The 24,166-nt window shown below is 40.7% G+C and overlaps 1 protein-coding gene across 1 annotated transcript in view; it reads left to right on the forward strand.

Moving 5' to 3' along the window:
- Nucleotides 1–6,374: 6,374 nt before the first annotated feature.
- The window catches only part of adamts14 (ADAM metallopeptidase with thrombospondin type 1 motif, 14), a 123,363-nt gene continuing 105,571 nt past the window's right edge, over nucleotides 6,375–24,166 (forward strand). The window contains exons 1-2 of the mRNA XM_088323446.1: nucleotides 6,375–6,801; nucleotides 14,338–14,711. Of these exons, the coding sequence (XP_088179572.1) occupies nucleotides 6,723–6,801; nucleotides 14,338–14,711 (453 nt within the window). The 5' untranslated portion in view covers nucleotides 6,375–6,722. The remainder of the gene's footprint in view (nucleotides 6,802–14,337; nucleotides 14,712–24,166) is intronic.

Below are 24,166 nucleotides of genomic sequence, written 5' to 3' on the forward strand. Positions count from 1 at the left end.
CGGCCCTCGGCTTGTCGTCAATTTTTTTATTTGGCCCTTTTGTTCAGTTGACTTTGACACCTCTGATTTAGGTGGACCTATCTGCAGGGCATATTGTACTCTCATGGGGTTACATTTTGGAGTTTTGATAGGATTCTTAATAGACTGTATTTTTAGCACCGAGTTAAGGGGTGAAACCCCCAAGAAATAGTCTTTTGCGGTAAATTTTTCAGCTTCATCCTGTTTAGTCCTGGCTCTGGGCACCACCTGAGGTTCTCAGGGTCCGAGATGGTTCATATGGGACCAACATGTCACAGATGTACTTTGGTGCTAGACCATGAAGAGACTTATACACCAGCAGAGCTGTTTTAAAGTCTATTCTCATGAATGAATGGATGCGTGAATGAATGGGTGCATGTTCACCTGCTGTCAGCGAGATGTAAATCTGAGTGTCATCTGCATAGTTATGGTAGGACACGTTATTACTGCGTATTAACTGGCCCAGGGGCAGCATGTAAAGATTGAACAAGAGGGGTCCCAGGATGGACCCCTGGGGGACCCCACAGGTCACTGCCAATTGGTCTGACACATAGTCAAAATACTTCCTGTCCTCAAGGTAGGACTGGAACCATTTCAGGGCAGGACCAGAGATGCCTACCCAGTCCTCTAACCTCTGCAACAAGATCACATGATCGACTGTGTCAAATGCAGCACTCAGATCCAGCAGGACTAAGACTGAGACTTTACCTGCATCAGTGTTCAGACAGATGTCGTTTGTCACCTCGATCAGAGCGGTGTCAGTGCTGTAATGGGGCCTGAAGCCTGACTGGAAATCATCAAAGCAGTTGCTTATTAGAAGAAAATCACTGAGCTGTTGGTAAACAACTCTCTCAAGGACTTTCCCTAAAAATGGCAGGTTTGATATGGGCCAATAGTTATTCAGTACTGTGGCATCCATACTACTATTTTTTAGGAGAGGCCTAATGACAGGAGTTTTCAAGGCCCTTGGAAATGTTCCAGACCGGAGTGAAATGTTCACTAAATTTTTTGGTTTGAACAAATTTATTGACACTAATAACAGAAAACAATCATGACAATCTCAACAGCAATTAAGTACATTCACAATATTATATTTCAATATGACGTTTTTAACAGCAAACACAATGTGAGGTTTGAACAACCCTTCTCGAAAATCTTAATAGCAATCAAGCATATTCACAATTTCATTATATAACATCTTTGATAGTGTCAACAGATCCGTCCATGAGTGAGTTGTGGTAACCAACTGCTCAGCGCAGGTTTTAGAAATTTAGTGGGCAACTCATCGAGGCAACATGTGGCTGAATTTAGACTGGAGACGGTCTCTTGGACTGTTTTTTTCAGTGACAGGTGTGAAATGTGTCAGCTCTAGGTCTGTGGAGGGCTGCAGTGGTAACTGCGTTGTGGGATTTATTGAATGTTTAATGCCCCGAATCTTGTCATTAATGGAATATTGCAAACTCATTGCACTTAGATGTGGAAACTAGTTCTGATGGTAATGGAACAAGAGGGTTTGTTAACCTGTTAACTGTCGCAAAGAGGACATGAGAGTTGTGACTGCACTTTGCAATCATTTCTGGAAAATGCCTCTCTCTTGCTCTACGTAAAATCTGGTTGAACACACAACTGTTCTTTGTAAATCTCATAATGAATCTGAAGCTTAGACTTGCGCCATCTCCGTTCAGCTCTCCGACACTCCATCTTCTGTGCCCTGACCGAGACATCATTTCTCCATGGCATCTTCTGCCTATTTCTAACCATTTTGACCTTAACAGGAGCAATGGTGTCCAGAACATTTAGAACACAAGAAGAGTATGAGTTCAACAGATCATCAACATTAGAACAGGAGGCGTTTTCAAACCTAATCATTTCCATAAACAGCATACCTGTGCTGTCATTAATGTGTCTCCTCCGAACAGCTGCAGGTCCAGCTGTTGGTTTGGGAATTACTGACAGTTCAAAGAAGACACAGAAATGATCAGATAAGGCAACCTCAACCACATATACATTTGAAATATGTACCCCCTCAGTCATGAGCAGGTCCAGAGTGTGCCCTCTGCTGTGTGTGGGGTCATTCACATGCTGGACCAAACCAAAGGTTTCAAGGACAGCACAGAGTTCTTTTGCATTTCTGTCACACACATTATCCACATGTACATTCAGATCACCTGTAATGATGATACAGTCAAACTCTGTGCACACAACTGAAAGCACCTCAGTAAAATCATCAATAAAACTTTGACACTGTTGGGGGGGCTGTATATGATCACATAGAGTATGGAAGGAGCTCCATTTAGCTCCATTTTGAAAGATGCATACTCAAAAGATGAAAACACCCCAAGCTGCAGCCTTTGAGTAACTATATCATCTCTAAATAATGTACAAACCCCTCCACCTCTTTTGCTTTCCCGCATTTCTGATATGAATGTAAAGTTAACTGGGGTGGATTCAATCAGAACTGCTCTACCCGTCCAGATGAAACGGGACACGAGAAAGCAGCCATGACACTTGGGTCAGGGTGACACAACACACTTTTCTGTTCAACAGCAAGGCCCGACAGATTTCACTGGTTTACCCCTGCCGCATCATACAGGTGCCCTACACATCTCTTAGAACGCGTCTAAATATCCCACTATCCTTTTACAACACCTCTTCGCTGGTTCCTATCACCAATAAGAGCTCTATCTTCCACTATATTTAGACCTCTTTACTGCAGAGCACTCATAATACCATCTATCCACCTCAATCACAGCCTTCCTCTTGGTCTTCTTAAATCAATTCAAATTAAAATAATTTATTCCATAAAACATTGATCAACATTATGATATTTGGTTTCACTATTAAAATAATTCAGGACTTCATAAGTGGTTAATGTTTTGTCCTCACTCCAAAGTATTCCCCTTTTTGCCAGCTAGATAGTTAGTGATCAACTTCCCGAATAACCACACTTCTCTTCTTTGATTGCTGTTCATTCGGACAATAGCCTCAACCATTATCCTTATAAGGTTGCGGTAAAATTAAAAAACAAGTACAACAAAGTCCCATTACCTTGCTACCTATAAAGCAGTGGATCTCAAATAGTGGGGCAGGCACCCCTGGGTCGGCGCAAGGCTCTGTCAAGGGGGGCACGTTGGACCTCTTTATTTTTAACTGTCTTAGATTGAAGTGCAACTGTACCTAAAATACTTTAGTGGGCCGTGGCGAACTTATTTGGGGATGGGGCGCAAGAAGCTTTCTTCTTTCTGAGGGGGGCATGACAGAAACAATTAAGATGCACTGCTATACAGATGCATTCTAAGCTAAGCAAAGACATTTTAACAATAATTCAAAATAGCCTACGTAATCTTGTCCATAACGCTGCCATAAACAAAAATCTTCATTCAAGTAATCACAATTTTTCGTAATTGCGCGCAAGTTTTATCCAAAGCAACAACAAAAAAAGGTTTGCAATGCGCGTTCAAAAGTTGCGTGCTTCTCTTGTTTCCTTTTAACAACAGTTAATAAATTAACCATAAGAGGGCACTTAAAGACCACTTTACATGTTCCTCAAAAGCAGAACAGTTATTGTATGCAGTATTATTTGATTGTAACGCATTATAGTGCATTTCCAAATTTATTCAATATATTTTTCAGTATAAAAACAGGACTCACTTGGTTAAAAGTACTGTATTCAAAAAGACCTCTTTTTTTAGGTACCGAACGTGTAGTGTTACACCCCATAATTATGCAGATATGTTTCAAAATATTCCACGCAACAGGGTCTCAAGACAATTTGTTCGAAGTTGACCCATCTAACGTGGCTTGCAAAAATATTTGGCCCCCTTGAACTTTGGGACCTTTTGCCACATTTCAGACTTCAAACATCAAGATATAAAACAGTAATTTCTTGTGAAGCATCAACAATAAATGGGACACAATCATGAAGTGAAACACACTTTATTGGTTATTTGAAACTTTTTCAACAAATAGAAAACGAAAAAGTGGTTTGCAAAATTATTCAGCCCCATTGAGATAATACTTTGTAGTGCCACCTTTTGCTGCGATTACAGCTGAAAGTCGCTCGGGGTATATCTCTATCAGTTTCGCACATCTTCCCTGTCCCTGCTGAAGAAAAGCAGGCCCAAACCATGATGCTGCCACCACCATGTTTGACGGTGGTGGCAGCATCATGGCTTGGGCCTGCTTTTCTTCAGCAAGGACAGAGAAGATGGTTAAAGTTGTTGGGAAGGTGGATGGAGCCAAATACAGGACCATTCTGGAAGAAAACCTGACGGAGTCCGCGAAAGACCTGAGAATGGGACGGAGATTTGTCTCCAACAAGACAATGATCCAAAACATAAAGCAAAGCTACATTAGAATGGTTCACCAAAAAACATATCAAGGTGTTAGAATGGCCAAGTCAAAGTCCAGACCTCGATCCAATTGAGAATCTGTGGAAAGAACTGAAAACTGCTGTTCACAAACGCTTTTCATGCAACCTCACTGAGCTGGAGCTGTTTTGCAAGAAGGAATGGGCAAAAATATTTTTTTCGATGTGTAAAACTGATAGAGGCATACCCTGAGCGACTTGCAGCTGTAATTGTAGCAAAAGGTGGCGCTACAAAGTATTAACTCAATAGGGCTGAATCATTTTGCACACCCATTTTTTAGTTTTTTTTTTTGTTAAAAAAAGTTTAAAATATCCAATAAAGTGTGTTCCACTTCACGATTGTGTCCCACTTATTGTTGACGCTTAACAAAAAATTACAGTTTTACATCTTTATGTTTGAAGTCTGAAATGTAGCAAAAGTTCAAGGAGGCCAAATAGTTTCGCAAGTCAAGTCAAGTCATTTTTATTTGTATAGCCCTTAATCACAAAGAGTCTCAAATGGCTTTACAGGTTATTACACAGACTATTTTTTCAGACTATTATTACACCATCCCCTGATCTGGAACCAGGGCAAGGAAAAACTCAAAAACCTCAACATGAGGAAAATGAAGAAACCTTGAGAAGGGACCGCATCTCCCTTTCAGGATGACCAGACAGCAAATGATGTTGCAATCACAAATAATACAGATATATTGTCCACCAAAAGTATAAGCAAGCCACTGCATTATGCTGAAAATTTAAGAAAACAGCAATGATGAATTTATGTCAGTGATAATAGTGATGGTGATGATAATAATGATGATGAGTAAGTGACTGTGCATCCTAAGAATGTATGTAAATATATATATCCATGAAGTTTTTTTTACATGTAAATACACAAGAGATATATCGAAAAACACAATTATTGAGGAGGTCTGGAGGTAGAATTAAATAAGCATATGCTTCTTCCTATTCCTTTTCAGACACAAACGTTAACATTGTTTTTGTTTTTTGACTTATTTTGTTTTGTTTATAACATGTTCGAATCAAAGTTAAATTAATTGATTAAAGAATTTATTCATTAATTCATTCGTTTTTTGATTAATTAATTAATTCATTCATTCACTCACTCACTCACTCACCCATTTTTTTATTAACACATTCATTTATTCACACATTCGTTCATTTCTTTATTCACTCATTTGCTCACTCACTCACTCACTCACTCACCCACTCTATCACTCACTCACTCACTCACTCACTCACTCACTCACTCACTCACTCACTCACTCACTCACTCACTCACTCACTCATCCATTCATTCACACATTCATCTATTCACACATTCAGTCATGCGTTCATTCATTTATTCATGCACCCATTCATCCACGCATCCATTCATTTATTCACTCACACATTCATTTATTCACTCATTCATTCATGGTAGCACGGCGATTGGGTGGTTAGCGTGCAGCGTCAGAGTGCGCAGGTCCAGGGTTCTTTTCTATCAACCATAGCCTTCCCGTGTGGAGTTCGCATGCTCTCCCAGCACTTGCGTGGGTTTCCTTTGAGCACTCCGGTTTCCAAAAACATGAATGTCAGGCCTAAATTATCCCTAGATTAGACTAAGTGAGGTGTCTGTCCCTGTGTGCCCTGCGACTGCCTGGCAACCAGTTCAGGGTGTCCCCTGCCCACTGCCCGAAGATTCCCAGGGTTCCAGTTCACCCGCGACCCTAGTGAGGATAAGCGTTTCAGAAAATGGACAAGATTCAGATATTTCTATGGGCAGACGAGAAGACCTTGAAGGCCCTCACGGCCCACTACTGTTATTTAATTACATTTGTATGCACTCGAAAATGGGGATACCTTTAAATATGTCTGGAGAGGAGGAAAGGCAGGCGCCGTTTTTTGGTGGAGTGAGAGCATGTGCACGCACGCACGCACAGACTATCTGGTGCGCGTGCTCGTGTCCCACAGCACCCGGCGGCGCTCGCTCGACTTTGCAGATGTTGCCGGAGCGAACTCAAACTTCGATTAAAGTTCAACGGAGCAACTCGGACACTGAATTACAGGAATACTATCTTTTTTCCTTGGGTTGTGGGTTAGTTTCTCGATTGGCACGCTTCTCCGGCCCAGGATAAAACCACCTAGCCCCTACCCCCTCCCTCACGGATGGCCCAGCGGTCCGTGGCGCTAAAATTAGGCCGAAAGACTGCGCGCAACTTGCGGACTCGGACGCTGGGACGAGCCGCCGCGTCCTCGCCGGGGACCCCTTTTGCAGACTTAACGCATTGAGCAACAAACAATCCCCCCAAAGAAAACAAAAGGAGGAAAGTGGAGCCCAAAAGCCTCCACTATGGGGCGCACGCACTTTTTTCTTTTCTTTTCATTCGGCCAACTTTTACTGGAGCTATCTTTGGCCGCAGGGACTTTTGGTGAGTTGCTTTCCAAATTGACATCTGAAGGGGTCTCAAACTTGCAGCCCTCAGGATGATAGTTTGAGGCCCCCGCCTTAATGAGAAAGTTAAAGGGACAGTGTGTATTATTTGACCACTACATATTGTAGTGCTGTATTCGGTAAAATGAGTGATAAAAAAAACCCAAGTAAGAATGGAAATTACAGAGACTCAAAGTGTCTATAAAACATTTTTTTTAATTTTTTTTTTCTTTTTTTGCCCTGCTATCCGCTAACTTTTTGTTTTTTTGGGGGGGTATCATTAGCAGCCAGGTAGCGGACAATTATGTTAACTTTCTATAGGTGAGGCTAATGCTATATAAAATCAATATCTCAACTTAACAGTATATTGTTCATGTATTTTTGCTTATTATATAAATCAATAATATTTTTTAACAAGTGACATTTTTAACCTAGTGAGGCACTGAATAATACACACTGTCCCTTTAAGTGTCATGAACCAGAACAGGATCAGGACCCAAACGCATGACGTTCTTACACAAGCCTTTTACTTTACGGGAAATGGGGAGTCATGCACGTTAGGCAGCGGTCTGGCGTGGAAAGACAGGAAGCCGGAGATCGATTCCAATCGCCCGAGTTGATATCGGACAGATGGGGTCCATACCGGACAGGACGGGACAGACAGGATAGATAATGAATCAGGATATTGAAAGTGAACGGGACAAACCAGACGGGAACGAAAACTGGACAAAATAAAAAACAGGATAAAAATATACGGAAACAAAACTGGAAATCAAAATTAGCTAGGACAAAATAAACAGGAACAATACCGTACAGGAAATACCAACAGGGACAGGACCGAGTCGAAACCCATGTCTTGCGGGGCAGAAGTTTGTTGATGGGCTGACAAGGGAAGCGTGACAGCCCCAGGTTAGTTGAGTTTGAGACCCCTGTCTTAAATGGAGTGTTTCTGTAGGTGTGTAATATTTAGTGCCTCCTAGTGGTACAAAAAAAAACTTTCATTCTGTGAAAGAAATTTTAAAAATCATTGAGTTGAATACTATTATCCCAATGTTATTTTTTTATGAAAAAAAAAAAAAAATCAGCGGTCAAGAAATTTGTACCGTATTTTCCGCACTATATGGCGCACCATGTTATAAGGCGCACCTTCAATGAATGATATATTTTAAAACTTATGCCATACATAAGACGCACCCCATTATAAGGCGCTATAAGTGCATGCTGGTTTAAGATCAGGTAATTGTGCAATTTTGTAATTGTAATCCTGTGCAGTCCTTCGAGACATTTTTGGGATTAAGGGCTATTTACGGTAAATAAATGTGACGACTTGACTACAGTAGAGAATGTAGTTACTTTATGCAACCTCTAGATGTTGCCACGCTCAAGGGAATGTCAACAAAATATTCAAAAAGGTCAAACTTTATTAACAAACAAGCTTTCCACAACTCCATTCACTCCCAAAATAAATAAACAGCCGTTTTATTATTTTCTCTGAGGTAAAGCATTTTCGTGACACATCTTTGACCTCTTTGAACAACATCGACATATCATTTTATTTTTTGTCCATTTAGTCAACACGCAAAGAAAAAAACGTCTGATACTGTTATTTTAAATGAAACGTTAGTGCAATCGCAATAAAGTGACACTCGTAATGTGCAAAAACAACGAGTGCAAAGCAATAACATAATAACTGTAAAATGTAAAACGTAAACACACAAAAGAAAAACAAAGATCACTCTATAAGCTCCTCATCGACGAATCCCTCGAATTCTTCTTCTGCTGTGTTCGAATTGACCATATCTCAGTGAATGGGCCATCCAACACGTCCGGTGTTTTTGTGCCAGCGCTGTTGCCTTCATACGTATAGTTATCGTACTGACACTTCTGCTTGCCGCTCTTTGTTGAACAACCCACTGTTCAAGTGTCTCCTCTAACTCTGGCCATCTTGCTTTATTGCCACGGAAACTTTGTTGAGTTTTCCTTACTTGGCGGAGCTTATCTTCATCCTTTCTCCACTTCCGTACCATCGATTCATTTAAGTTTAACTCTCTCGCTGCCGCTCTATTGCCGTGTTGTGCTGCGTGACTGAGTTTAAACTCGGCGTTGTACGCGTGTCTCTTAACAGGAGCCATTTTCTTATACAAATGCACGTATGAAAGAGAATCTCGCTCTCTCTCTCTCTCTCGCTCTCTCTCTCTCTCAAACGTGACATTCTGAATAATTCTGCGTTTGTTTAAGGTAAATTGTGCTTTACATCTTCACCAGTCATAACCCTGGATTCAGACAAATACTGTATTTGTTGAATATGAATTAAGCAGTTTAATGGGGTAGCCATTTTGCCACTTAGTAAACAAATACAACACGAGCCCCGGCAACTACCAATCGTTTAATATTTCCCAGTATGCACAGCGCGAAAAATGGAGTCGGCGGCTGTTTCTCGTAGTTGCGAGACCTTGCGAATTTAATATTGAGCCATATATAAGGCGCACTGTGTTATAAGGCGCATGGTCAGCTTTTGAAAAAAAACAAGACTTTTAGGTGCGCCTTATAGTGCGGAAAATACGGTAATTCTTTTACACAGAGGAATCCCCACTTAGGTTCCCGCCATTTTTGTCCAACATCATTCCCCCACGCTTTGCACCACTGGCCCACTTTTGCACCAGGCAACACAGTGCCGTCCAGTGGGGAACTATTACACATTGGGGCTTTAAATTCAGGCTGCTACAAACCAAAATTCTAGTTTTTGATTATCTTTTGATTTTGAGCGGTCGATGGATTAGGTAAAATATTTTTATTTTAAAGTAGAACATATTTTTTACCAATCATCAATGATAAAAACTGGTAAACTATATGTATTATACTTTAGGTGAAAATTAGGCCGTTAATGTGTCAGAAAATATTACATAATTTTCTTAGTTTCATTCCATAACAAAAACATTGAGACTGTATTGTCTAATGCGAACAAAAACCTGTCCCAAATGAGCACAGGGTAGCAGTAAGATGCCACAAAAACATGGAAGTGACTACCACGCATTCCGCTAAAACACACATATCTCCACCTATGAATATTTATACAAAATAACATTGGTATGATAGTCCAGGTACTTTTGCCTAGTACAGTATTCAAACTAATGTTTTTTTTTTTTACCGAAGGTTCTTTTTGTACCACTAGGAGGCACTAAAAATGACACACTGTCCTTCTTTGGGCCTTGGCGGAGGTCGTCAAAGTTGTGCTTAAAATCACTGTTGGAAAACAAACAACTTGCAAAGCACAATGGTTTATAGTGGAAGAAATTCAAGCCAATTCCCACCAGAATACCTATTTTCCGTACTGTAAGGCGCACCTAAAACCCCCTAAATGTCTCAAAATGTGAAGGTGCGCCTTATAACCCACGCAAAAAAACAGTGGATAATATCAGAAATGAGCACGGCAGCGCAGTGGTTAGCGCTTGTGCGGCACAGTTCATGTCATGGGAACCTGTCGTGCGTTCAAATCCAGCTCCAAAATTCCTGTGCGGAGTTTGTATGTTCTCCCCGTGCTTGCGTGGGTTTTCTCCGGGCATTCCGGTTTCCTCCCACATTCCAAAAACATGCATTTCAGGTGAATTGGTCGGTCTAAATTGTCCCTAGATGTGAATGAGCGAATGAGTTGTCTGTCCCTGTGTGCCCTGCGATTGGCTGGCAACCAGTTCAGGGTGTCCCCTGCCCACTGCCCGGAGATGGCTGGGATGGGCTCCAGCCCCCCGCGACCCTAATGAGGATAAGCGGTACGGCTAATGAGATGAGATGAGATATCAGAAATGGATATGTGCATTGCCACACCAGGTTTTACTGTATATTACAGTATTTGTGCAATCCTTAAACATTGCTGACCAAGATCGCAAGACATTGCGTGCAATGGGAATCAAATCTTATCCACCGGTGTGTTAAACGAGTTCTGCCATGTTCAGAACTACTAAGGCATCTGTACGCTGGGAAGAGTTCGTCTGACGCGCTTGGATGTCGATATTTTACCAGAAGTGACTGGGGAGGATATTATTGTTTTCAATGTCTGGAACTCATGACAAAAAGTTACCGGACACCAGGGCAGACAACTCTGCAAAGTTGCCTGCCCAGCCATAAAGTTGCCTGCCCCGATTTTCACAACTTGAAACACAATAAGACGACTAATCGCAAAAAAACAAAAAAACAAATAATTGTTGCAAAGTATTAGGCATTGATAATCAGAATATATAACAGAACAAAACTTTAAGATTATGTTTATTATAAATCTACTTATAACATTCATTGCATGTATATGACATCGCTGTTTTCCATCTGCCACCAGTATGTACCTGTATTTACACATCTTAATTCTTGCAATGTTTGCGTTGCGTTGTCCGCTACAAGCCAAACTCTTCTTTCCACAATCCTTTTAATGTACGTTTACGTTTTGTAGCGTCATAAACTTTGTTAGCTTCTTTTGAATGTTTCTTCCGGGGCTGAGGTTTTGGCTTGATTCCTGGTAAGTGTGCAGTTTCCTCATGCGTGAGAAGATAGGCAGGGCATTGTGGTTCAGCCTTTAAGCATATTAATTTCTCAACAGCAAGCAAACAACAACACGGCTCCATTCAATACATCATGGCGATCAACAATTAGCAAAACGAAAAATGGAAAACGTCTTACCGCAATACCACAAGTAAGACCGCTATTAAATTGACAACTCTTAACAATTCCTAACCACTTATCCTTTTTTCTTGTGTTCTCTGTGCGTCTACTTTGGAAAATGATATGCAAATACTCGACCTTATAACGTTCTGAAAAGTCCGGAAGCACGAAGTTATTCAATGCAGGCTTCTGATTGGCTGCCGAGTATGCAAAATGCCAAACGAACCGAAATTCTGAAATTTCCAAAACGAACGAAGATTTCGGAATAAAACGTTCTATTTGTTTAAAAAAAAAAAAAAAAGATTTTTTTTTTTCTTGAAAAAGTTGGCGGGAAGTTTTGTAAGCTGTACACTCGACGTAAAAGATGCCGCTCCGGTCGTCCAGGCAGACGTTATTTCAAACACTGTTGTTACCATCGAGTGATCAAAAGTAAGGACCATTGGGGCTCCTGGTTAACTAAACCAATTGTCTTTATTCTACTTAATGTCCTTCACATGGCAAAGAAAACAGAAAACACAAGTCCAAGGAATAATCAACAAACCAGCTTGGTGTAGCGTCCTAGCTTAACAGTGTAGATTAGCAGTCAAGCTCTTACGGGTTCAGATACCTGACTGACAACTGAAACGTTCTTACATTTATACCCATACCAATGAATGATGTGAATACATTCAGTACATTTTGGCTCCTACACAGTGTTTCTCATCTTTTTTTGGAGCCAAGGCACACTCTTTTCATCGAAGAATTAGGAGGCCCTGTCACAGTCTGGCTGTCAGGTTTAGTTGTCTCTCACTCTCTCCCACTCTCGCTTTCCCTTTTCCTTATTTAGTCACTTCTTCTTGGCTCTGATTTCCACTCACACCAGGTGAGAGGGGAGAGAGAACCAAACCTGACAGCCAGACTGTGACAGGCACACATCCTATTGATAATGAAATTACGGCACCAATTTCATCCTTTTTTCTATATTTTTCGTTTTATTTTTAAGACTTGAATTGGCAGTCTAAATTGACAGTATAAAGGAAATTTAGCTGTGGGGGTAATACTGGTAATACTGGTTACTCATTTTTGGCTTTACAACAACTTTAACCTGTTTTTCAAGGGTTTATTAAATTTTTAACTTTAAAAATAAGAAAAAAATAATATTTGGAATGAGCAAAAATGGTCTATCAGTGGATCAAAAAATGCCCGTGTTCTTTTCTCAGTTTTTTTTTTATTTGGCGGCATTTGCTCGGGAGGAAGAGTGCTCATCTTGGCATCATATATGTTGTGTGCGTTCTAAAATTCTGCAAAATGATGAGCTGCCACCTACTGATATGGATGAATGATACAATTATTCAGCTGATCACTGAAGGCAAAAATACTTGAAAATGGCATGATTTTTTTTTAAAGATAAAATTGGGGCACACTACACAAGGTCTCACGGCACACTAGTGTGGCCCTGCACACTGGATGAAAAACAATACACTGGACCAGTGATATTTAACTGGTGGGTCGGGACCCAAAAGGGAGTCGCGTACCTGTTCCTTAAAATAATGCTGATAATAATAAAAAAATGAAGGGTCAATTGCACCCCTAACAGTAGATGGCAATAAAGCCTTGCTCGATCTTTTCAGTCAATTGGTGCGTTTGAGAGAGACCACATCTCATTTAATTGTTGTTTTGTTGGTTTTATTTACTTATTCTATATATTGGGTCCTAAGAAAATTAATGATAAGGGGAAGGGAAAGTGGAAATCAGTGACAGCAAAAATCCAAGAAGGAAACAATTGTATAATACTAAAATGGTGTACTAGTGTCTGACATTGAAGCGTTGCTGCAAGTGACAGTAAATGTTAACTAATCTTTATCAACTACATAATTAAATAATTAGCGATGTTAAGCTACAAACTTATTATAATTTGTAGGGAAGTTTAAAATGTAAGCCGAATGATAAAGTTTAGTACTGAAAAAATAAACTAAATATTTGGCGTTGATATCTTCTATCGATCCGGCTTGCCTGTAAGCGTAAAGTTTGAACCCAGCTGCTGAATCATACTGAGTTCGACAAGCCTGACCTAGAGCGATCCTTTCTCAGCTTTAAATTAGGCAAGCTGTGATTGGTAGTAACTTGACAGCAAGTAGCCAAATGTCCGCCCCCCTATATGGATTAGAAACAGTTGGATTTTTTTTTTTCTCGTATTTCATAAAAACAACATTGATCAGCATGCTTTGTTAAAACTACAAACACCTTTGTGGAGGTTAGTTACATTACCATAAATTCACCTACTACAAGCCGTTACTTTTTGGGTACACTTTAAACACTGCAGCTTTCAATACGTGCAACAACTTGCTTTTTTTTCCCGTGGCGCCACCAAGGAAAAGAGCGAGCTGCTCTTTTCTACAACACCTGTGCTCTAAAAACAAAACACTTAACCAATACTTTTGCCAACATTATTTACATTATACATACCAGGAGAAAAACACGAGGTCTGAAAGTACTTCATTCATATCTACAATTTACTGATAATACTTCAACTTTTTCACCAACAAATCAAGTCCTCAATTTATACATCCGAATTGAGTGGAAGTTATCTTTAAAAAAAACGTATCATCCGCAGCAATGTCAGGTGGCTGAATTGTTTTGGGGTAATGATAACAAGCAAATCAGAATTTGTCGGGCACCCCAGAAACCACCAATGACAACACAAAAAGACAACTTCCACGTCCCTGTCGTAATCTGTCACTATTCACCACAGTATGGTTGACCTGTCGTCTAGATATATTGGAAATTAAAATATAAAGAAAGAAAATACGGCATTGTATTTTTTTTTTTGCAGTAATTCTGTAGAATTGTTAGGGATTTACAGAATTTCGGTGTTCCCAAGTCATACAATTTATGTTTTTCCCTTTAGAAAAACTCTCCGGCAAGTTAAGTGACTATGGCCTGATGGTTCCGTTCAGCACAGACTCCCACGGTCGCTTCATGTCCCATGTTTTGTCCATGGACGAGGAAGGAAACAGCGGTAGGAGGCACAGGACGAGGAGCCGCAGAGAAGCTCGCTCGCCGGGCTCCGAGTTTTTATTCTTCAACGTCACCGTTTTCGGTAAGGAACTGCACCTGAGGTTGAGGGCCAACCGGAGGCTGGTTGCTCCTGAGGCCTGGTTGGAGTGGCAGGAGAACTACCGGGCTGAGTCCGAGGAACGTCTGCACGCCGATTGCGTTTTCACGGGAAAAGTGAGCGACATGCCCCGTGCCACTGTGGCCATCAGCAACTGCGACGGATTGGTAAGCGCTAACTAACAACAACAATGGAAAAATCTAGTGTCTGATAATAAATCTCCCGGCCCGGCAATAACATTAGTGATAATAACAATAACATCTACAGTTATTATCAATCCATCCATCCATCAGTTATCTGCCCCGCTTATCCTCAGTAGGGTCGCAGGGGTGCCGGAACCAATCCCAGCCATCTCCGGGCAGTGGGCAGGGGACACTCTAAACTGGTTGCCAGTTAGTCGCAGGGCACACAGAGACAGACAACACACTATCTAATTCACACCTAGGGACAATTCAGACTGGCCAATTAACCTGACATGCATGTTTTTGGATTGTGGGGGGAAACCAGAGTACCCAGAGAAAACCCACGCAAGCACGGGGAAAACATGCAAACTCTGCACAGGAAGGCTGGTAACTGGATTTGATCCCATGACCTCAGAACTGTGCCGTGGATGCACTAACCACATACCCCCTGTGTCGCCCTACAATTATAATAAGACCAAATCCACTGTGTAAACACTAGACCACTACAGATATAGATGACACAGGAAAAGTCATTAGGTTTTAGCTTAGTATTTTTAGTCATATCTTCCTGAATGATCAAAATAAAATTGAAAAACACAACAAGGGGAAACAACACTTTGTTTGGTGTATCTGAATATAAATCGGACCTTGAAGGATAATAAAGGGACAGTGTGTAATATTTAATGCCTCATAGTTGTACGAAAACTTTTATACAGTAAAAAAAAACATTAATTTGAATACCAGGCAAAAATACATACCAATACATACCAATGTTAATTTCTATAAAAAAATCAAAGGGCGAGAAATTTGTATTTGTTTGACATAGTAAAATCCCTACCTAATCGATATTGCTGCTATGCTTTGCGTTTTTTTGTTCGCATTAGACAGCAGTGCCATTTATCCGTCAAATATTTTACACTGGGACTTTAAATAAATCAATAGACATTTTGTTATCACCCGCAAGAAAAGCAAGGATACAAAATATGTTTTTTTGTCTTTCTGTTTGTGTGCCTGAATACCCCAAAAAATGGTAAGGAGTTTAGATAGGACCAATGTTCCCTGTAATTTTCCACGGGTCTGAGCGTTCACACAGAGTCGGTGAGCAACGCTTGAAACAACAGTGAGCAACAGCAATCCCAAGTGTGGCAACTAAGTCAGTATCAAATATGTCCAAAACTTGACATCAAGTTACATTTTGCTGAGTTTACGGCAATGCAAACATTTTTTTCACTTCTGAATGAATGGACTCATGTATTATTGCAAAGGTTGTACAGCCTACAAACTTCATTTTTTTTTACAATCCTTTCACAAGATTTCCATTTTTTTTTTCCTTGTATCTTTTGTCGCATAATACTAACATTTTGGGGGGCTTATTTAGTCGGTTGCATGACACACAACTGTATTTAATCACATTTTTGGTGGAAGTACAATGTTGGCAACAAGATTGACTTGGTATTATTGGAAATTATTTGAATGCAACACAAACTTTTTCTTCTTTCTCCCTTCTCTTTTTCTATTTTTTTAAATTACTTTAAAAAAAATCTCATTGTGTTTATTTTTTTCCTAGCTGTTACTTTTTTCTTTTTGTTATCTATTTACTTTTTTTCCTTTGTTTTTATTTTGTTTTTTTGGGGGCTTTTTCTGAAATTTTCCCTCTTTTTTCTCTTCCTTTTGTTTCTTTTTTTTCTCACCTTTTCACTACTTTTTCATGTTGGTATTTTTTTCTTTTTTGTTCTATTCCCCCTTCCTTTAAGTCATTTTGTGCATAATTTTACTTAATATTTGGTCATATTGGGATGAAAGAAGCAAAAACAACCTGAAAAGCTGTTTATGACCTGAAAGAGCCAGTTCCTTTTAGTGAGCCGAGCCGAAGAAGCCGGTTCTCGAAAAACTCTACTGACTTTACTCAACTTCGTTCTACTTCGACCTTGACTTCAGAATACCGCATTTACAACACAGTGTCAGGAGAACCCGTGTATTTTTACCTTCATGCACTGTAACTTTGACTTAATTCGCTTCTTAATTAGCTATTGATTTTTGCGAGCTGGCTAGATTTTCTTGTGCGCTGAGAATGTGCTGGCAGTGTGCGATTGCGCACGCGCACAGCTTAGAGGGAACATTGGAGAGGACCACCCTATTTTACAGTCAGTCAGGTAGGTTACCCTGGATGTGAAATTGTTCCCCCCCCAAAAAAGCCGACTCAGCATTTTTGATCTTGTCGAGAGCAAGATGATGACTGAACAGCTGCTTTTCAACTTGCAGTCTCCAGTTTTATTTTGTTTTATCCTTGGATTCTTTGCATCTTAAGGTTATTCTTTTTCTAAATAATATACATGTTGACAATACCATTGTTGGGCTTTTTAAACCCCCATTTCAAGATTTTAGTCCCCATCTGTACTCAGTCTTACTCTTTGGGTTTTCCATTCTTACCAAAAATGGTGGGTGATGCACAGCCATTCAAGTTTTAGTATTGTGTTCATTTTCTGCAATTTATGTTGATAATAAATGATTTTATTCATGGCCCCACGTACTCATAAACATGGTACGGTGAGTCAAAATTGTGTGTTGCTTGGATAAAATGTCAAACCATTTCCTATGTTATCCACATCCATTGTCGTCTAGCGATAAAATCTTGGGGTTCTCACTGGGTTTGATTCCCATTGCATAGTGTCATGATTACTCATTGCACTCACCTGAGCCCGCTCATTTGGTGCCAGCTGCTGCTCGTCGCCTGATTGATTCCCCTCCCATTTATACCCAGTACTCCAGTCACCCCTTGTCAGCCTGTCAGCGAACCTCTGCATACGCAACGCAAGCACTTTGACTTTGGGTCCCGTCTTTATCTATATCTTACTCGTCTGTTCCTGATTTTCCGTTTGTCTCCGGCTATCGACCCGTTTTGTCCATTTGACCACACTCTGATCTCCCGCTCCAGCTAACGACCCGTTTTTGGCAACCGACCACGCTCTGATCTCCCGCTCCAGCTAACGACCCGTTTTTGGCAACCGACCACGCTCTGATCTCCTGCTCCGGCTAGCGACACGTTTTGCCCATTTGACCACGCCCCCCCCCACCCCACCCAGGGAAATCCACTTCCGCATTCCGATCCCGTGAGCTGCTTGATTACCCCGTCCAGCGAGCACCGGATTGGTCGCGTTTGTTTCCTCAATATTCCAATAAACTTTTGAGTTAAACGTTGTTACGCGTTTATGTCTACCATTTGTCCTGGTTCCGACACATAGAATGTTGTGCACACGTGTTCAGCTAAAGATCAATCATTGCTCAAAGGAGTAAGAGCGATTAAGAGAGAGTTTCAGCTGCATCTGAGGTTAAAGTCATTGGCCGGTTGAATAGATAAAAATGTATAGGTAATTAGCCTGCCTGATAATCGGTTGACCTCTACAACAAATACTTTATTTCTTTCTCTCTTTCTGTCACGGTTGCCCATGGTGCCCAATTGGCACCAGCTGCGGCTCGTTGACTGATTGGCTTCCCTCCTATTTAAGCTCAGTGCTCTCACCCACCCTTTGTCAGTCGGTCAACAAACCTCTGCACCCGCAAGACGTGTGTTTTGACTCTGTCCGGTATCCTGTTAGTGTATCCTGTCCGGTATTGATTCCGTCTATCTCTTCCTTTTTCGATATCGGTCTCCGTTCTCTATCTCGATCTGTCTGATCTCTGTCTCCAGTCTTGTGTATATTCTGTCCAGTATTGACACCATCTGTCCAGTATTGTCTTGTCTATCCGGTATCGATCTAGTTGGTCTCTGGCTTCATGTTGTCCCACGCCAGATTTCTGTCTTTCTTCTCCTGCCAAGCGATCGCCGAATCGCTGGCGTTTGGTCTAATGTGCATGACTGCCCCATTTCAGTAAAATAAAGCTTATGTGAGAAATGTTACGCATCTGGGTCCTCCTGCTGTTCAGGTTCATGACACTTTCTCTCTGTCTGTCTGTCTGTCTGTCTGTCTGTCTGTCTTTCTTTCTCTTTCATTCTCTTTTTTCTCTCTCTTTACCTACCTCTCTATTTCCCCCTCTCTCTTTTTCCGCTCTCTCTTTCTCTCTCTCTTTCTCTGTAATCTACAAGTTCGAGAGGTATGTTTTTTCGAGCATGTTGTCCCTGAGATCAAATTAGTTTGACATCCCTGGGCTTCAAGATGTGTCATTTGATTCTCCGGCATTGGAATTAGCCTGCTAACTAATGAACAAACGCTTACCCCCTCCTTCAAGCATATTATTTATGCTTAACCTAACAGACATGAATTGATGTTAATTATGTACAAAGCTAAGAAGCTCACAGAAAAATTAGCTCCCCCGACCTGATGTTTATTTACGCTCATGGTTGACGTGTACTTACGCTAATTTGCTCCGACATGAGATCTGGAGGAGATTTTTATAATTGGCACCACTGTACGTCTACAATGCATTCATTCCCCCCTTAATTTATTGCATCCTTTAAAGCTTGACATTAAAATACGTGTGGCCAAAGACGCGTAAACCTTGCTCAGATTACTAACAGCAGCTTTATTTCCATTTCACACAAAAGAGAAGCTACATTCTCATCTCATCTCATCTCATTAGCTGCACCGCTTATCCACAGTAGGATCGTGGGGGTGCTGGAGCCCATCCCAGCAATCATTGGGCAGTGGGCAGGGGACACCCTGAACTAGTTGCCAGCCAATCGCAGGGCACACAGGGACAGACAACTCGCTCGCGCACCTAGGGACAATTTGGACCGGGCAATCCACCTGAAATGCATGTCTTTGGAATGTGGGAGGAAACCGGAGTGCCCGGGGGAAACCCACGCAAGCACGGGGAGAACATACAAACTCCGCACAGTAAGGCCGGTAGCTGGATTTGAACCCACGCAGAAGGTTCCCACGATTTCAGAACTGTGCCGCACACGCTCTAACTACTGCGCCGCCATGCATTCATACAAAGATAAACTGCAAAAACTTGCAGGTGTTTTCAATGAAGGGTAATATTTGACCACCTGATGTCGCTGTGCTGTGTTATGTAACCAAAAAGGAGTAATACAAAGCACAATGGAGATTACAAACTATGGAGACTCAAAGTGACCCAACTGCACGATTTATCATCCCGTTTGTTTTCCTAGCCTTTTACAAGGTTTTTGTTTTTTACCCTTAACAGTAAGATGGCGGGCAATGTCAGCTGCCTCTAGGTGAGCCTCATGTTATCTAGTTTAACTGTATCTATCTAAATCTAATCTGTTTTCAATCTATCTTTAAAATCTATCCAAACATATTTAGAATTCCAGATTTGTGTGTGCGTTAATGTGTGCGTACGTGTGTGTTTGTATGTGGCTTATAGGCTCCGAAACAGTTTGTCTGATTTTTGTGAAAATTTACATAGTGGTCCTTTATGCCTCTTGGAGTGTTTCAAGCTAAGCTCGGTATCAGGCACCCCCAAAAGACACCAACAAAATCTGTTTTCGTGTACAAGCACTCTGGAGCAGGATGTGGCCATGCAGTTCTTTTGCATCCGGGAGTAGCCTTTTTAACAAACCATGGCCCCAACAACCTCACCAAAGTAGAATGCCCTGCAACACCAAGATTGGCAACCCCGGGGCATTATGCTTGTCCAATCTATCTAAACTATTTTATAAACCCTGACTTGTGTGTGTTTGATTGTGTGTGTGTCTGTGTGTGTGTTTGTGTGTGTGTGTGTGTGTGTGTGTGTGTGTGTGTGTGTGTGTGTGTGTGTGTGTGTGTGTGTGTGTGTGTGTGTGTGTGTGTGTGTGTGTGTGTGTGTGTATGGAGTGCGTTGGTGATTGTACGTAACCCAAAAACAACTGATCAGATTTTCCTGAAAATTTACAGTTTACATTAGACCTCTGTGAGGGTCTTTAGCCAGGTTTCTCTAACGGTTTCTCGCAGCCAGATTGGGTACTGTAGCTCCTGACCACCAACCACTCCAAGCAGCCGAATCCCATCTTCTATCAAAACCAACACCTTGATTAATGCAATTGTTCCTAATGCATGCTTATGAATGAACCACGGCCCGAACAATTTCAAACAGGTAGAAGGCCGGGCCATTATGTTTGTGTAAAATGACCCCAAATTTCTTGAATGAAGAGTGTTTGAAAAAAACCCTCTCAAATATTTCTTCTAAAAAATGCTATGCAAAACAAAATCTAAAAATAAAAAATTACAAGACATAAAATGTAAAAATAGCTCAATCAGTAATAAATGAATCCATCATTTGGCTGTAGTTACATTAAATGAAATGAAGATGTAATGAATCCATCATTTGGCTGTAGTTACATCAAAGGGACTGGGTCTATTATTTGACTACAAGATGTTTTATTGTGCCATGCAACCGGAAAACTGCTAAAGAGAAAGAAGACAAACTATAATAAACTAAAGTGAGCAAACCACATCAATTTTCTTTCTTTTGCCCAGCCCTAAAAAAGGAAAAAAAGAGAAGGGAAAAAAATAGAAAAGACAAAATGGAGAGAAAAAAAGAAAGAAAAAAGACTAAAAAATAAGAAAAGGGCATAAGAGTAGAAAAGCATGATAAAAAAGAGAAAAAAATCAAGAAAAAGGTAGACAAAAAAAAAGGTTTGGGGGGGTACCTGTAGGAGCAAGATGATCCATCTAAATGAGGCCCCTTTTATGTAAAATACATGCAAATTTCTCTACATGTGAGGATTTTATCTATATTTTATTTTATAGTTCATGTATTTTTGCTTATTTTTCATGACAGCATTTCTTTACATAATGAATTATGTTTTTCCTGTCAGTGGGCGCTTAATAATACAGTCCCTTGAGACCTTCATATTAATGCTGGGGCCTCAAACTGCAATTTTGAGACTCCCCGCTGGACATGAACCGCACACAATGGGTCAATTGCACTTGCTGCCTTTTCATTACAGCTCAGATTTTCATGACGTCCGCGTTCTGGGCCAGAATCACACTCAGCTGTGAATCTCCGACACAAAAGCCAAACAGACGTGTCTGAGCATGCTGGAGGTGTTACGAGGTGCTTCAAAATCGGCCGGAAAAATGATTGAGTTTGCTTGAATGGACGTGTGATGAAAAGGGAGGAGGAATGTGGGCGCAATGACGTCTCAGGCACTTGTGTTGTTGCTTTCTTTTCTTTCTCCTTTTCCAGCCTCACTTAGTCTTTGATGAGAGAAGATTGAACATTAGGTGGAAATTTAATGGGAGGTAACCCAAGCTGCAACAATGAAGAATCTAACGTTTCAGCAACTATAACCACTTACTGTTTGTTGGTCTTTCCCCCCCACTTTTAGACTGATATTGAATACTTTGGCCTCTTTTGTACCTGCCTGGAATTAAATTTTAGTAAATCTAGACAATGTCTGAAACTCATGACAAAAAGTTACCGGACACCAGGGCCGACAAGTTTTGAAAGTTGCCTGCCGAGCCATAAAATTGCCTACCCCATTTTTCACAATTTGAAACACAATAAGACGAATAACAACAACAAAAAAAAACAATTGTTGCAAAGTATTAAGGTGTGATAATCAGTATATATAGCAGAACGACACTTTAAAATTAAGTTTATTATAAATCTACTTATAACATCCATTCCATGTATGTGACATCGCAGTTTTCAATCTGCCATCACTATGTACCTTCATTTACTCATCTTCATTCATGCAAAATGAGTGTGCAGTTTCCTCATGCGTGAGAAGATAAGCGGGACATTGTGGTTCAGCCTTTAATCATATTTATTCCTCAACAGCAAGCAAACAAGAACACGGCTCCATTCAATACAACATTGCGATCAACAATAAGCAAAACGAAATATAGTGCGTGCATAATGACATCACACAATGGAAAACGTCTTACCGCAATACCACGAGTAAGAGCGCTATTAAATTGACAAATCTTAAATATTCCGAACCACTTTACAATTTTTCTTGTTCTCTGTGCGTCTACTTTGGAAAATGATATGCAAATGCGTGACTTTATAACGCTCGGGAAAGTGCGTAAGCACAGTTATTCGAGCATGCAAATTGCCAAACGAACCGAAATTCTGAAATTTCCAAAATAACCAAAATTCCGAAATTTCTAAAACGAACGACGATTTCAAAATCGGAACAAAACACACACCTAGGGACAATTTGGACCGGCCAATTAACCTGACATGCATGATTTTGGAATGTGGGAGGAAACCGGAGTGCCCGGAGGAAACCCACGCAAGCACGGGGAGAACATAAAAACCTGGCACAGTCGGCAGCTAGATTTGAACCCACGACCTCAGAACCGTGCCGCACACGCGCTAACCAACGCGTCGCCGTGCTGCCCATATATATATATATATATATATATATATGTTACATGTTTTATATGAATATCACGGATAACTTGCGATATTCTTGCTGTGGTGTTACCGTGTTATTATTGTGTTATTACTGGGTTGTGACGATTAGAAACAGGGTTAAAAAAGGGTCAGTCAGCCACAAAAAAGCTTTCTCTAAAAAGGGCACTAGACGATGGCCTAAAATATTTATTCAGAGTTAATATTAAGTTCATTTGCAGTGTCTCTTTGGATTTCGACAGATTTGTCTCTCTTAATGTATGCTTTAGTCCTAATGGGAGGTAATCAGTTTCTATGAAGTCTTTTATCCCCACGATGATGTGGATCTCATTTGCTATGTCCCTTGTGATATTGACACATTTGCCGCTAATTTGTGGTTTATTTGCAGTTGCTATATTCACTATGATAAATATGTTTTCAGTTAATACGTTCCTTGTGGTGTTAATACAGTTTTCGTAATATGTGGGTTTTTTTTAAATTGCTATGTCCCCTATAAAGAGAATGTTGTCAGTAGCTATGCATTCTCTTTTCCCTGTGATGATAGAGTCATCAACTATGATTAATCATCTTTAAATTATGCTTTCTTTCCAGTTGAGAAGTTGTCAGTTACTATGCAGTTTGTATTTCCCTCATGGTGATGAGGAGTTCAGTTGCTGTGTCATTTATGATGTTGACACATTTGTCAATAATTTGTGGTTTATTTGCAGTTACTATGTTCACTGATGCTATGACAAGCCCATCTCAGCTGACCTCGGGCAGTGGGCAGTGGACACCCTGAACCGGTTGGCAGCCAGTCGCGGGGCACACAGAGACAGACAACTCACTTCCAATTAACCTGACATGAATGTTTTGGAATGTGAGACGAAACCCACGCAAACACGAGGAGAACATGCAAACTCCACACAGGAAGCCTAGTAGCTGGATCTGAACCCATGACTTCAGAACTGTGGGATCTCCAGTCACCCCAGCTGCCATACTGCCTCCTGTTAACATATTATTCTTATTTGTGGTTTCCTTGAAGTTGCTATGTACCCTATTAAGACTATGTGGTCAGTATCTAAGCAGTCCTTCCCCCCCTTTGATAATAAAGACGGCAATTGCTATGCCCCTTGTTGACAGTTTTTACTCCTAAT

This window comes from Urocampus carinirostris, chromosome 19, assembly GCF_059441175.1.
Source record: "Urocampus carinirostris isolate Australia breed hairy pipefish chromosome 19, RoL_Ucar_1.0, whole genome shotgun sequence".
Taxonomy (NCBI): domain Eukaryota; kingdom Metazoa; phylum Chordata; class Actinopteri; order Syngnathiformes; family Syngnathidae; genus Urocampus; species Urocampus carinirostris.